The sequence below is a fragment of the Sycon ciliatum genome, chromosome 5, assembly GCF_964019385.1.
Source record: "Sycon ciliatum chromosome 5, ocSycCili1.1, whole genome shotgun sequence".
NCBI lineage: Eukaryota > Metazoa > Porifera > Calcarea > Leucosolenida > Sycettidae > Sycon > Sycon ciliatum.
Window position 1 is genome coordinate 33,314,195 of NC_088647.1, and position 14,426 is coordinate 33,328,620.

A 14,426-nucleotide genomic window follows, 5' to 3' on the forward strand; every position below is an offset into this window, starting at 1 on the left:
TGGCGAGTAATCGCTGTACTGCGGGACAGGTCGTTGGCGTGAGAGCTGATAGTGAGGTGCGGGTGCAGGGACCATGGGGTATCTGTAGGGTGCCCGGACGACTTGGATCAGTGACAATACTATTGAAGGAGCTGCTCACCGCAGAAACGTCGCACACTGGGTCCTGCCTTGCCTTGGAGCGGCCGGTTACCGCGTTTAAGGTTGACCACATTCTCCTTGGATCATGAGAGTGCTGCTCACATTGTCTGGTGAAAAAAGCGTTTCTTTTCTTGCGGATTGCGTTGGATGCCTGAGACCGGGCTGTTTTATACCGGGAGAGTAGGATGTCATTTCCTCTATCTCCTAGCCAGCGCTTGTGTAATCTGTTTTTCTTTTGCGTGAGTTGGTACGTATCCTTGTCGAGCCAAGGTAATCTCGCAGCAGCTCTCTGGCGTCTTGACGAGAGCATGATGGGTGCATGTATGTCTAGAACTGTTTTGAACCCTTCATAGAAAGCCGTCCACATGTCGTCAACATCCATGTGGGCGGATGTAGGATTAGCGCTGAGTGCTTCGGCGAGGTCACACCGGAACTGGTCGATATCAATGTTGCGTAAGTGGCGGCGCTTTTGGCGTTGCCTACCTGGACTAGTTGTGGGTATGGCGATATGGAGGTTCGCCATCAACGCGTGGTGGTCGCTGATCGAACATTCCATGACAACGCAACTCGAGACAAAGTTATGGTCTGCTAGGACGAGGTCGATTACTGAACCATGATTCCCACTTGGAGTCGGCCGTGTGGGGGACTTCACCAAATTCGAGATGCCAAACATATTGCTGAGGTCTTGCAGGTGTGTACGATGGTGGCTGTGAGTTGTCATGTTGACGTTGAGATCGCCAATAATGGTCATGTGTGGCGATTGCGCTTGGGCCCGCTGCAGTGACTCTTCAAGGTCCTTCCAGTAGTCAATCCCCACGTCTGGAGCTCGGTAGACGCAGGCCACTGCATGTTGACCCTGGCCGCCTTTGATCGATATCCAGACAGCTTCTAGGCCGTTCAAAGACAGTTCGGGACAAGGTCGGATTGGCAAAGAAGATTTGTAATATATACACGTACCTCCTCCTCGTCTACCCACGCGGTCTGTCCTTGTGAGGTTGTATCCAGGAATGGCTACTTCTCTGTCACCAATAGTGCTGTCTAGCCAGGTTTCAGCCAATCCAAAAATATCAAAGTCCTGCACCTGGAGGAGTGCTGTTACTTCATCTACTTTGTAGCGCAAGCTACAGGCATTTAAAAAACCTAGCTTAAGAGTTCGGGTGTCCTGGGTGTCCTGGGTGCTCACCGGAAAAAGGGAAGCGGGAGGCTGCATAGCAGCACGAGGCAAAAAGGGATCAGCACGGGGATTAAGAGCAAGTGCAGTAAGTATTAAAAGAAAGAAAGGTAACAAATACTACTCATAGTTAACACTGACGGACCGTAATTACCTTCATTGCGCTAGTGGCTTCCTCTGCGGGCAGCTTCAACTCTCTCTCTGCCAGCTTCTTGCGCTCACGGTTTGAACACTCCTGAGCCCACGCAATTTGCGAGTCGTTCAAGGCAGAGGCAGGTGGCTCAGTGCGCCCCGAAAGGACAGTGGCGGAGAAGGTGTGTTTGCCTGTTGCAAGTCTGAAGCCATCGTCATCAGGAGAGGGGGTTGTCCCGCTGCTCTTTTCTTTGTCTCCAGATTGGCTGAAAGCCGGCACATGGTTACTGGTATGAGTGGTGCCAGTGCTGGTCCCATTGGCTAAAATTGCCTGGCGATAGATGTTGACTGAGGCAGTGTTCAGCCCTGTGTTGCTAGCTGCACCTGTCTCCACACTGACAACAGCTGGCTCTACAGCGGCTTCTGCGGGCTGGGTAGTCACCGTACCCGTATTAGTGGCTGTACTGACGTGGGAGGGTTTGTACTCGTACCGGTTGTGTTGCGGTGCTGCGTTTGTGGAGGCCGGGAAGCTGTAGACTGTGCATGTGCCCCACGGTTGGGACATGCTTTAGCCTCGTGGCCACTGTTGTTGCAGCGCCAACATGTTTGCTGTTGGCCACGGTGCCATACTCGCAGTTTCAACTGACCTACGGTAACCGTAGATGGAACTGGTGATCGGAGGACCAGGCTGAGAACACGGGTGCCAGTACATATTTCCAATCCCTCAAACAATACTTTTTTCTGTTGAGGCGACCCAACAATTCGGCCGAATTGGCCCAGCGCAGCACACAATTTACTGTTTTGAAGCCCGACAGGGCACCCAAACACATGCAGATGGGTTAAGTCCACCCCGGAAATCTCGCAGAGCACCTGCTTACCGGAAATCCGGATTCCTGCGTCCAGTATCTTTTCCCGCTCAGCAGAACTTTTCACAGTTACTACGCAATGTCCAGGCTTGCCCTGAAGGTCCACCTGGCAGACCTGACTTATATCTACCTTACTCTGCTTGAGCGCCTTGGCGTAAAACAAGTGGTCTGCAGACCAGTCCTTCTCAATCCTAAAAGAAAAGGAGGCCGGAGCAGGAGCTCCAAAACTGCCAACCGTCTCCATCGTACGTAGATTTGTATTCGTTGTGTTTCCTCGGCTTCACCGCTCTGCTTCGCTGGGACGATTTACAACGCCTCACGCCTCAGGAAGTCTCCATTTGCGGAACGCATATGGTTGTGGTGGTTGTGTTTATTTAAATTCGCCAACCGAACGGACTGAACATGTCCAATGACAAGGAAGCGAATGAAGTCCAAATAACCCAGGAATGGGGACAGAGATGAAAATAAAATAATAGGAACAGAAGGCTCTCGGCAAAGGAAGAAGAGAAAGGAAGGAAAGAAAAAGAATAATGGAGAAGAAGAAGAAGAAGAAGAAGAAGAAGAAGAAGAAGAAGAAGAAGAAGAAGAAGAAGAAGAAGAAGAAGAAGAAGAAGAAGAAGAAGAAGAAGAAGAAGAAGAAGAAGAAGAAGAAGAAGAAGAAGAAGAAGAAGAAGAAGAAGAAGAAGAAGAAGAAGAAGAAGAAGAAGAAGAAGAAGAAGAAGAAGAAGAAGAAGAAGAAGAAGAAGAAGAAGAAGAAGAAGAAGGGAAATGCTCACCATCAAATGGTGGATAAAAACCGTTTCGACTGCTTTTTAGACAGTAACGGGTAAAGAAAAAAGGAAAAAGAAACTCATATAATGCAATTCGAAGAGATAGGCCCCCAGTACAGTTGGGGTGTGGTTGTGTCCGTATGGTATGGTGTGTCATGTACAGGTAGTTGCGTTGTGATGTATGGTAATTTGTAGGGCGAATGTCGAGAAGGCTATGAAAATAACGATTCGACAAGAACAAGTGACTACGAGAGGTTGGCAAGGTTGGCGATCGTCCACCCCCGGCCCTTTAGAGGCCGGAATGGCGAGTTCAAATCTTGATTTTAAGGACGTCCAACTATCCTCGCTGGGTGGCCGATCGCCCACCAAGTGCTCTACAACAGGTTCACCAAACAGTTTTAATACAAAGGCCAGTCGCGCCATGTTCGCTCCCTTCGCCTTAGCCATAGGACATAGCTTGAGTTCAGCGCTGCTTGGCGACAATTCCTCCGCAAGAGCCTGCGCTGTTCCTTAGTGCAGCGCAAGGATCTCGCGAAGGAATCCAAGCTGGTGGATATGGCGCCTCTCGCTCCCACCTCTGCTGTGTGACTTTCCGTCTCCCAGCCATTCCTTACACACGCGTTATGAAGGTGACGATAGCGTTCGATTTTGATTTCGCGCGATTGTGCAAAGCGATCTTCACTACATACCGTGAGTTCCAGCCACAGAACTCTTCTCAATTCTTTGGAGAAGAGCACTATGTCTGGACGACAGGTTGTAGGTGCTATGAAGTGGGGGAAAACAAGTTTCTCATCCTTCATGTCCACCAGGACCTTCCAGTCTGCTGAGCTAGTTACGAATTGGTCATTTAGCCGTTTGCGTTGGGAGGGGGGCTGTTTGGGGAGATTCTCTCCTGCCTTGCAGAAAGTTATGTAATCAATTCTCTTCTGATTACTCTGCGTTTCTGCTGATGCCGTGGCCTTTTGATAAGTTTGGATGGTTTCGTTTACTAGTTTTACTATGCATTTCAGTACGTTGTCGTGGCGCCAGGTATATCTGCCCTGGTGGAGGGCTGTTGGACATGCTGATAATATGTGACGGAGCGTAGCTTGCCTGTTGCATAGAGGGCATTGTTGTTCGACCACAGAGTTACCCCACCTCCTCAGATTGTCAACTGTTGGTAGTGTGTTTAATACACAGTTTAGTTGAAAGGAGAAAGTCCTCCCGTAGCCTTCGTACAACAGTTTTTTCCAAGTGAGGTCTTCAAACATCGTGTCTCTCCACTTTAACCAGCTGCCTTGCATTTGCAGGCTTTTGAGGTGGGATAGCTGGTCTTGGCAGTCACCTTCATGAATGGTATTGAGTATTTGTTTTCTAGGTTTGATTTTCTCTTGTTTGTCATGCCTAAAGCCGAGTCCTGCCCTGCCTTGCTGGAGGTTAGTTGGACTAGCTTCAGAGATCGCTGCCTCGGCACATTCCATTTCTTTTATTGCGGAGTATTGTCTTGTGAGCAGATACTGTTGTTTGCTGTGATGTTGGTACAGGTTTGCCATGTTCTTGTCGCTGCTGTTCTTGATGATATTCCATCTAATGACCTGTCGTTGCTTCCATAGCGTAGGGATGTACGTTAAACGTAGGCCGAAGCGCTCCCGAGCGCCGATGAAGAGTATTGCTGGTGCTGCGGGTCTGGGCAAGCCTGCCCATTTCTTTAAGAATGGAAGGCAAATTCTGTGTAGGAGTTTGGCGAAACTGTGGCTGAGATCAAGTATCTCGAGCTGCCATGCTATTTTGGGGATGATTTGATGCTGGTAGAGCCACAACTTCTGGTGTCCGTATAGTCTGGTCTCGGCAACTGTCTTTAGTAGGCATCGTGTGGAGTTTATGAGGTCTTCGCGTTGCGTTATCTCACCTACTGTATCTGTTAGCATCCTGCCTAGAAACTTGAATTGTTGGCCGTTTAGAGCTGGTATTGGAGTTTCCGATATTCTGAGTGCGGGGTCAAAGCAGGTGTATTTGTTGTTGGTCAATTTGGCTGCGTACGACCTGCATTTGTGCGGGGCCGCCTGCATTTTTGACCAGGCAAGGAAACTATCAACCAGATCTAACTTCTTCTGCGCACCATGAGTTCGATTGCTGAAGACTGCTAAATCGTCGGCGAATCCAGTGTTCGAAGCAGTGACAGTTGTGTCACGGAAACTGTACGAAAGGGCTTGGATCGGTTTGGTCTGAAGAGAATCAAGTAGAATTTGGAAACAGATGTTGAATAGAATAGGGGAAAGTGGGCAACCTTGAAATACGCCGATGCTGTACCGGAAGGTCTGAGTGAGTGGTCTTTTAATGAATGCTGTCAGACGCTCATAGTAAGAGTAAACAAGGTTCCTGATTTTCAGCGGGATGTGGTAGCGTTGCAGTGCCCTCTGGATCAGGTTGTGTTTTACTGAGCCAAAGGCGTTCTTTAAATCGATCCATACCATGGCAATCGAACGCTTGTGGCGTTTGGCGTCTTTCATGGCCTCGTGACAAAGAGTGGCGTGTTCAATACAACCGGACATACCCGGCAAGAAACCTTTCTGGGTCATGCCGTCAAAATACCCATTCGTCAGCATGTGGCGAGTCAGAATTTTTGACAACATGGCGAAGAAAATCTTGCCGTCACAGTTGGATAGGGCAATTGGGCGAAATTTCGCCGGGTCAGAGTCATTGTCACTTTTTGCGAGAAGCGTTACTGAGGCGCACTGCCAAGACAGCGGAATGGATCCTGTCTTCCAGACTTTCTCGAAGATATTGAAAAGAATGCCGTGCAGACATTTGCACTTTTTCCACACTATGTATGGAATACCGTTTGGACCGGCTGCAGATTTGTTTCTACATTTTTTCAGAGTGTTCTGGAAGGCTTTCCAACTGGGGCTGTTATCAGATAGTGGTGTGGACGGTTTACTCGTAGCTGGACAGAAATCTGGATCCGAGAAAATTTGTTCACGAGAGGGATCTTCATAAAGTTTGGAGAAATACTCAAAGCAGGCCTGTTCCGAGAAAGTTGGGACATGCGTTAAGAAGAAGAAGAAGAAGAAGAAGAAGAAGAAGAAGAAGAAGAAGAAGAAGAAGAAGAAGAAGAAGAAGAAGAAGAAGAAGAAGAAGAAGAAGAAGAAGAAGAAGAAGAAGAAGAAGAAGAAGAAGAAGAAGAAGAAGAAGAAGAAGAAGAAGAAGAAGAAGAAGAAGAAGAAGAAGAAGAAGAAGAAGAAGAAGAAGAAGAAGAAGAAGAAGAAGAAGAAGAAGAAGAAGAAGAAGAAGAAGAAGAAGAAGAAGAAGAAGAAGAAGAAGAAGAAGAAGAAGAAGAAGAAGAAGAAGAAGAAGAAGAAGAAGAAGAAGAAGAAGAAGAAGAAGAAGAAGAAGAAGAAGAAGAAGAAGAAGAAGAAGAAGAAGAAGAAGAAGAAGAAGAAGAAGAAGAAGAAGAAGAAGAAGAAGAAGAAGAAGAAGAAGAAGAAGAAGAAGAAGAAGAAGAAGAAGAAGAAGAAGAAGAAGAAGAAGAAGAAGAAGAAGAAGAAGAAGAAGAAGAAGAAGAAGAAGAAGAAGAAGAAGAAGAAGAAGAAGAAGAAGAAGAAGAAGAAGAAGAAGAAGAAGAAGAAGAAGAAGAAGAAGAAGAAGAAGAAGAAGAAGAAGAAGGGAAATGCTCACCATCAAATGGTGGATAAAAACCGTTTCGACTGCTTTTTAGACAGTAACGGGTAAAGAAAAAAGGAAAAAGAAACTCATATAATGCAATTCGAAGAGATAGGCCCCCAGTAAAGTTGGGGTGTGGTTGTGTCCGTATGGTATGGTGTGTCATGTACAGGTAGTTGCGTTGTGATGTATGGTAATTTGTAGGGCGAATGTCGAGTAGGCTATGAAAATAACGATTCGACAAGAACAAGTGACTACGAGAGGTTGGCAAGGTTGGCGATCGTCCACCCCCGGCCCTTTAGAGGCCGGAATGGCGAGTTCAAATCTTGATTTTAAGGACGTCCAACTATCCTCGCTGGGTGGCCGATCGCCCACCAAGTGCTCTACAACAGGTTCACCAAACAGTTTTAATACAACGGCCAGTCGCGCCATGTTCGCTCCCTTCGCGTTAGCCATAGGACATAGCTTGAGTTCAGCGCTGCTTGGCGACAATTCCTCCGCAAGAGCCTGCGCTGTTCCTTAGTGCAGCGCAAGGATCTCGCGAAGGAATCCAAGCTGGTGGATATGGCGCCTCTCGCTCCCACCTCTGCTGTGTGACTTTCCGTATCCCAGCCATTCCTTACACACGCGCTATGAAGGTGACGATAGCGTTCGATTTTGATTTCACGCGATTGTGCAAAGCGATCTTCACTACATACCGTGAGTTCCAGCCACAGAACTCTTCTCAATTCTTTGGAGAAGAGCACTATGTCTGGACGACAGTTTGTAGGTGCTATGAAGTGGGGGAAAACAAGTTTCTCATCCTTCATGTCCACCAGGACCTGCCAGTCTGCTGAGCTAGTTACGAATTGGTCATTTAGCCGTTTGCGTTCGGAGGGGGGCTGTTTGGGGAGATTCTCTCCTGCCTTGCAGAAAGTTATGTAATCAATTCTCTTCTGATTACTCTGCGTTTCTGCTGATGCCGTGGCCTTTTGATAAGTTTGGATGGTTTCGTTTACTAGTTTTACTATGCATTTCAGTACGTTGTCGTGGCGCCAGGTATATCTGCCCTGGTGGAGGGCTGTTGGACATGCTGATAATATGTGACGGAGCGTAGCTTGCCTGTTGCATAGAGGGCATTGTTGTTCGACCACAGAGTTACCCCACCTCCTCAGATTGTCAACTGTTGGTAGTGTGTTGAATACACAGTTTAGTTGAAAGGAGAAAGTCCTCCCGTAGCCTTCGTACAACAGTTTTTTCCAAGTGAGGTCTTCAAACATCGTGTCTCTCCACTTTAACCAGCTGCCTTGCATTTGCAGGCTTTTGAGGTGGGATAGCTGGTCTTGGCAGTCACCTTCATGAATGGTATTGAGTATTTGTTTTCTAGGTTTGATTTTCTCTTGTTTGTCATGCCTAAAGCCGAGTCCTGCCCTGCCTTGCTGGAGGTTAGTTGGACTAGCTTCAGAGATCGCTGCCTCGGCACATTCCATTTCTTTTATTGCGGAGTATTGTCTTGTGAGCAGATACTGTTGTTTGCTGTGATGTTGGTACAGGTTTGCCATGTTCTTGTCGTTGCTGTTCTTGATGATATTCCATCTAATGACCTGTCGTTGCTTCCATAGCGTAGGGATGTACGTTAAACGTAGGCCGAAGCGCTCCCGAGCGCCGATGAAGAGTATTGCTGGTGCTGCGGGTCTGGGCAAGCCTGCCCATTTCTTTAAGAATGGAAGGCAAATTCTGTGTAGGAGTTTGGCGAAACTGTGGCTGAGATCAAGTATCTCGAGCTGCCATGCTATTTTGGGGATGATTTGATGCTGGTAGAGCCACAACTTCTGGTGTCCGTACAGTCTGGTCTCGGCAACTGTCTTTAGTAGGCATCTTGTGGAGTTTATGAGGTCTTCGCGTTGCGTTATCTCACCTACTGTATCTGTTAGCATCCTGCCTAGAAACTTGAATTGTTGGCCGTTTAGAGCTGGTATTGGAGTTTCCGATATTCTGAGTGCGGGGTCAAAGCAGGTGTATTTGTTGTTGGTCAATTTGGCTGCGTACGACCTGCATTTGTGAGGGGCCGCCTGCATTTTTGACCAGGCAAGGAAACTATCAACCAGATCTAATTTCTTCTGCGCACCATGAGTTCGATTGCTGAAGACTGCTAAATCGTCGGCGAATCCAGTGTTCGAAGCAGTGACAGTTGTGTCACGGAAACTGTACGAAAGGGCTTGGATCGGTTTGGTCTGAAGAGAATCAAGTAGAATTTGGAAACAGATGTTGAAGAGAATAGGGGAAAGTGGGCAACCTTGAAATACGCCGATGCTGTACCGGAAGGTCTGAGTGAGTGGTCTTTTAATGAATGCTGTCAGACGCTCATAGTAAGAGTAAACAAGGTTCCTGATTTTCAGCGGGATGTGGTAGCGTTGCAGTGCCCTCTGGATCAGATTGTGTTTTACTGAGCCAAAGACGTTCTTTAAATCGATCCATACCATGGCAATCGAACGCTTGTGGCGTTTGGCGTCTTTCAAGGCCTCGTGACAAAGAGTGGCGTGTTCAATACAACCGGACATACCCCGCAAGAAACCTTTCTGGGTCATGCCGTCAAAATACCCATTCGTCCGCATGTGGCGAGTCAGAATTTTTGACAACATGGCGAAGAAAATCTTGCCGTCACAGTTGGATAGGGCAATTGAGCGAAATTTCGCCGGGTCAGAGTCATTGTCACTTTTTGCGAGAAGCGTTACTGAGGCGCACTGCCAAGACAGCGGAATGGATCCTGTCTTCCAGACTTTCTCGAAGATATTGAAAAGAATGCCGTGCAGACATTTGCACTTTTTCCACACTATGTATGGAATACCGTTTGGACCGGCTGCAGATTTGTTTCTACATTTTTTCAGAGTGTTCTGGAAGGCTTTCCAACTGGGGCTGTTATCAGATAGTGGTGTGGACGGTTTACTCGTAGCTGGACAGAAATCTGGATCCGAGAAAATTTGCTCACGAGAGGGATCTTCATAAAGTTTGGAGAAATACTCAAAGCAGGCCTGTTCCGAGAAAGTTGGTGTTACACGTGATCTGCTTTGGGACATGCGTTTTGCAAACCCGTAAGGGTCCTTAAGAAAGGCCGTCCGCTGTTTCTGCGCTTCACGGTCTTGCTCTTGTATTTGGATGATCTTTCTCAGTTTCTTGATGTCTTTTTGCACACGGTAAGGGAAATGCTCCCCATCAAATGGTGGATAAAAACCGTTTCGACTGCTTTTTAGACAGTAACGGGTAAAGAAAAAAGGAAAAAGAAACTCATATAATTAGGGGTGAAAGTTGGCATTGAGATCCCGAGTTCGAGTAGTCTGATTTTCTCCGATCGAATATTCGAGTATTCGAGTATTCTTCATCTCCTGAAAATTGCACACCAAGGGCCTTAAAATCACATGATACAACCCTGATTGAACCGAGTAGCAGTCATTTTTCTGGGGTATATCGGTTCGTGGGTCATTTGGGCTCTCTCTGCTCGTTAACAAATGTTCACCGCACAGTCTGCACCTCAATATCTGCCGACTGCTGCTCTGAAACTGCAGATTTCTGTGATAAATGCATGCACTATGTATGAACGAGTACTCTGATTTATTCCGAGTACGATTATTTTTGAAAAAACCGAGCGAGTACTCGAGTACTCGGTATAATTGTTTCACCCCTACATATAATGCAATTCGAAGAGATAGGCCCCCAGTACAGTTGGGGTGTGGTTGTGTCCGTATGGTATGGTGTGTCATGTACAGGTAGTTGCGTTGTGATGTATGGTAATTTGTAGGGCGAATGTCGAGTAGGCTATGAAAACAACGATTCGACAAGAACAAGTGACTACGAGAGGTTGGCAAGGTTGGCGAAAAAAAGAAGAAGAAGAAGAAGAAGAAGAAGAAGAAGAAGAAGAAGAAGAAGAAGAAGAAGAAGAAGAAGAAGAAGAAGAAGAAGAAGAAGAAGAAGAAGAAGAAGAAGAAGAAGAAGAAGAAGAAGAAGAAGAAGAAGAAGGGAAATGCTCACCATCAAATGGTGGATAAAAACCGTTTCGACTGCTTTTTAGACAGTAACGGGTAAAGAAAAAAGGAAAAAGAAACTCATATAATGCAATTCGAAGAGATAGGCCCCCAGTACAGTTGGGGTGTGGTTGTGTCCGTATGGTATGGTGTGTCATGTACAGGTAGTTGCGTTGTGATGTATGGTAATTTGTAGGGCGAATGTCGAGTAGGCTATGAAAATAACGATTCGACAAGAACAAGTGACTACGAGAGGTTGGCAAGGTTGGCGATCGTCCACCCCCGGCCCTTTAGAGGCCGGAATGGCGAGTTCAAATCTTGATTTTAAGGACGTCCAACTATCCTCGCTGGGTGGCCGATCGCCCACCAAGTGCTCTACAACAGGTTCACCAAACAGTTTTAATACAACGGCCAGTCGCGCCATGTTCGCTCCCTTCGCCTTAGCCATAGGACATAGCTTGAGTTCAGCGCTGCTTGGCGACAATTCCTCCGCAAGATTTGTAGGGCGAATGTCGAGTAGGCTATGAAAACAACGATTCGACAAGAACAAGTGACTACGAGAGGTTGGCAAGGTTGGCGAAAAAAAGAAGAAGAAGAAGAAGAAGAAGAAGAAGAAGAAGAAGAAGAAGAAGAAGAAGAAGAAGAAGAAGAAGAAGAAGAAGAAGAAGAAGAAGAAGAAGAAGAAGAAGAAGAAGAAGAAGAAGAAGAAGAAGAAGAAGAAGAAGAAGAAAAATCGTGGTCACGGCGAGAAGAAAGCTTTTAGCAAAAAGACAAAGGAAAGGATGAAGGAGAAAATGGGGAGACACATCGTGGTCACGGCCAAAGCCGGAGTAGCGGCAGGACACAGTAGACAAAACAACACCAGGAACAAGCACGCATGAAGCATGGGCCATGCCGGCCCAGAAGCGGGAGACCCCGAAAGGAAGAGAGAAGAGAGAGAGAAATCGAAGCATTGCACATCTACATGTACGCCCACACATCCACACACCCACACATCCACACATCCACACACCCACACCTACACCCACAAACACACACACATACATGTACATGTACATACCCACACCTACGCACCAATACACACATACTCAGACACATACCCCCCCCCCACACACACGCACATGCGCGTGCACACACACACACACACACACACACACACACACACACACACACACACACACAAACACACACACACACATGTACATTGACAGCCACACATACAATTGCTTTGCAATGTTCTCAGTTCATAGAAGAAACGGGACTGCGGCAGCGCGGAACTGACGAGGAACAGAGATGGAGCGAATACTGCTTGGCAGGTTGTTCCAGCATAGCGCACCCTGGAAGGCGAATGTCCCCTTTCCAGAGTTGCTGCGGGCGGGTGGCAGGCAGAGACCCATGCTGGAGTCCAGGCGCGTGGACCGGCCACAAGCTGGCAGTAAGAGAACCTGAAGCTCAGGACTTGCTTGGCCGTAGCGACAGCGCCATGCAAGGAATGCCAGCTTCTGCTTGTACACTTCGGTTACCCGATACAGTGAGAGGCGCTCCAGTAGGTCATGTGCGGATGTCCACGGCGGGCGTCCGAACACTACACGGGCACCACGGTTTTGCAGAACATGTAGTCGATGACAGTGCCTGGCTGCCAGAGATGTCGAAAATGCATTTGATCCATATAGAAGATCGGGCATTATGATGGACTGGAAATAAGTTATCCGACCCTGTGTGCTGAGGCAACGCCGCATCCTCCACAGGACTCTGATCTTTCGTGATACACGGTTTGCACAGCGGGTTACGTGGTCATCCCAAGACATGTTGCTATCAAATGTTACGCCAAGGTAGCTGGCAGACTCGGGAGACTTTTTTTTTTTTTACTATCGGGTCAGCAATCCTTTCCGTCGTGAGTGAACAAAGACCACACTATTACAGTGATAGCAATAAAGAGAACAAATTCTGCAGTCATCGCCACACTACAACGAAGTCATGAAAGTTTACCAGAATTAATTTTCTTGTCACATTCATCAGTGGAAAGTCGTGACTGAAGAGTAACCATGCTGAACAATGATTAAATATACATTCAATGATGTGTTACGAGAACAAAATACAGTGCCAAAATAGAATGAGGGAAGGTCAGCAACAATAGAGGTGAAGTGAGAGCTAAGTGCAACGGCGGGTGAGAAATATTATAACGCTAAAACTGTGTAGTGAGACAAACAATCATGCTGTGCACCTACGAAAACATTGTTGTCTCCACGTCGATTATTTGCATATTACAGTGATCTGTATCTTTCTGTTGTGTGTGGGTGTATCTGCGGTGTACGCAGAGGCCAGCTAGCTGGCAAAAAGTGTTATTTTTCGTTGGCTGAGTGTAGCGAATGAAACGAAAAATGTATTTTTTTGCCAGCATTTTCACCATAGTTACGGCGCCAGGATTGCGTCATCTGGTTTTTTGTCTGTGTTCTCAAACTTTTCTCTTCATCGTGGCCTTTCTCTTTTCGTTGTAGTTTCCCACCCGCCCTCCCCTTTGTTCTCACTTCTGGATAGGTCCTGCAAGCTACGTTTTTTTCATTTATCTGATGGGGATATTCTAACCGGTTTTCCTCATGGCTGTGCCTCCGCCGGGGTCCTGGGTTTTTTTCGCCAGCTTCGGGCTGGTTAATTATCCGGCGGCCCCATTCACCACAGTGGTTCACTTTTTGCCTCCTGTTTGTCTGGTACATACGTGTACATGTATAATATGCGTGAGGTGGCATGCCCTTCTTCTTGCTCATGTATACACTACGCTAAGCTCTTCCATCTTTCACAGTGAGTGAACAAAGACCATACTACTACTGTGATCTGTATCTTTCTGTTGTGTGTGGGTGTTTCTGCGGTGTACGCAGAGGCCAGCTAGCTGGCAAAAAGGTTTTATGAAAGATCCCTGGGAATAATAACTCGGACCTTTTATCAAACGTTTTCAATTTTTGTCCAAAAGCAAAAAAAGAACGATAGGGGGCTAGAAAAGGCTCTTCTCCAGAGATTCACCAAAAACATTTTCAAATTTCATCTCTACCTTGCCGATTAAGTAAAAAATGCAGTCAAAATGCAGTCATATTACCCCTAAAAAAGTTGTACCGCCCAGCCACTTTTTAAAGTGTCAGATCTTAAAAGGTCTGCAATACTGTGTATACTCAACCCTCTTACCTCACCAGCTGTTCTTGAACCATCTACTGAATGCTCGGATGACATGAACGTAGAGTTTCCAAAATGGATGTGGAAATTATCGATACGGTATTGCTCCGAGCCTAGTGGGCCACCAGTGATGTTCACTTTTGTTAGGAGTGTAGGGTCCGCTCTCACAGTTGGCTCATTGGTGGAGAAATAAAAGCTTGCATTAGATGGTGTGCTCGTAACATTGAGTGCGGGGTAGGTCATATATACTGCGCTGGCTTTTGGGATGTTGATTGGTGACTGGTCTGTTCCATTGCCGCACGTCTCAAAGCCAGAAATGTTGCCCCAGCCAGCAGGACCTGCAGCACAGAGGTTACAGTTGTCACACCATTTCAAAGCTTAGGTCAGTGTGGTTGAACAACTTTAACCCTAGAACAGCCAGCGGTGTCATTTGACACCGAGCGGGTTTAACTTTTGGAATTACTGAAATATGGTTCATCAGAATCAGCTCAAATCTCGTGACTATTCCTAATTTTGTTCCTGTTTCGTCTGCCATATACCTTTTGTT

At 46.8% G+C, this 14,426-nt stretch overlaps 1 protein-coding gene across 2 annotated transcripts in view; it reads right to left on the reverse strand.

Annotated features, from left to right (window-relative positions):
* Positions 1-14,426, reverse strand: part of LOC135818392 (carbonic anhydrase 1-like) — a 199,853-nt gene that overhangs the window by 168,171 nt on the left and 17,256 nt on the right. For both annotated transcript variants that reach the window (XM_065331750.1, XM_065331752.1), the window contains exon 3: positions 13,892-14,217. In XM_065331750.1, the coding sequence (XP_065187822.1) occupies positions 13,892-14,217 (326 nt within the window). The remainder of the gene's footprint in view (positions 1-13,891; positions 14,218-14,426) is intronic.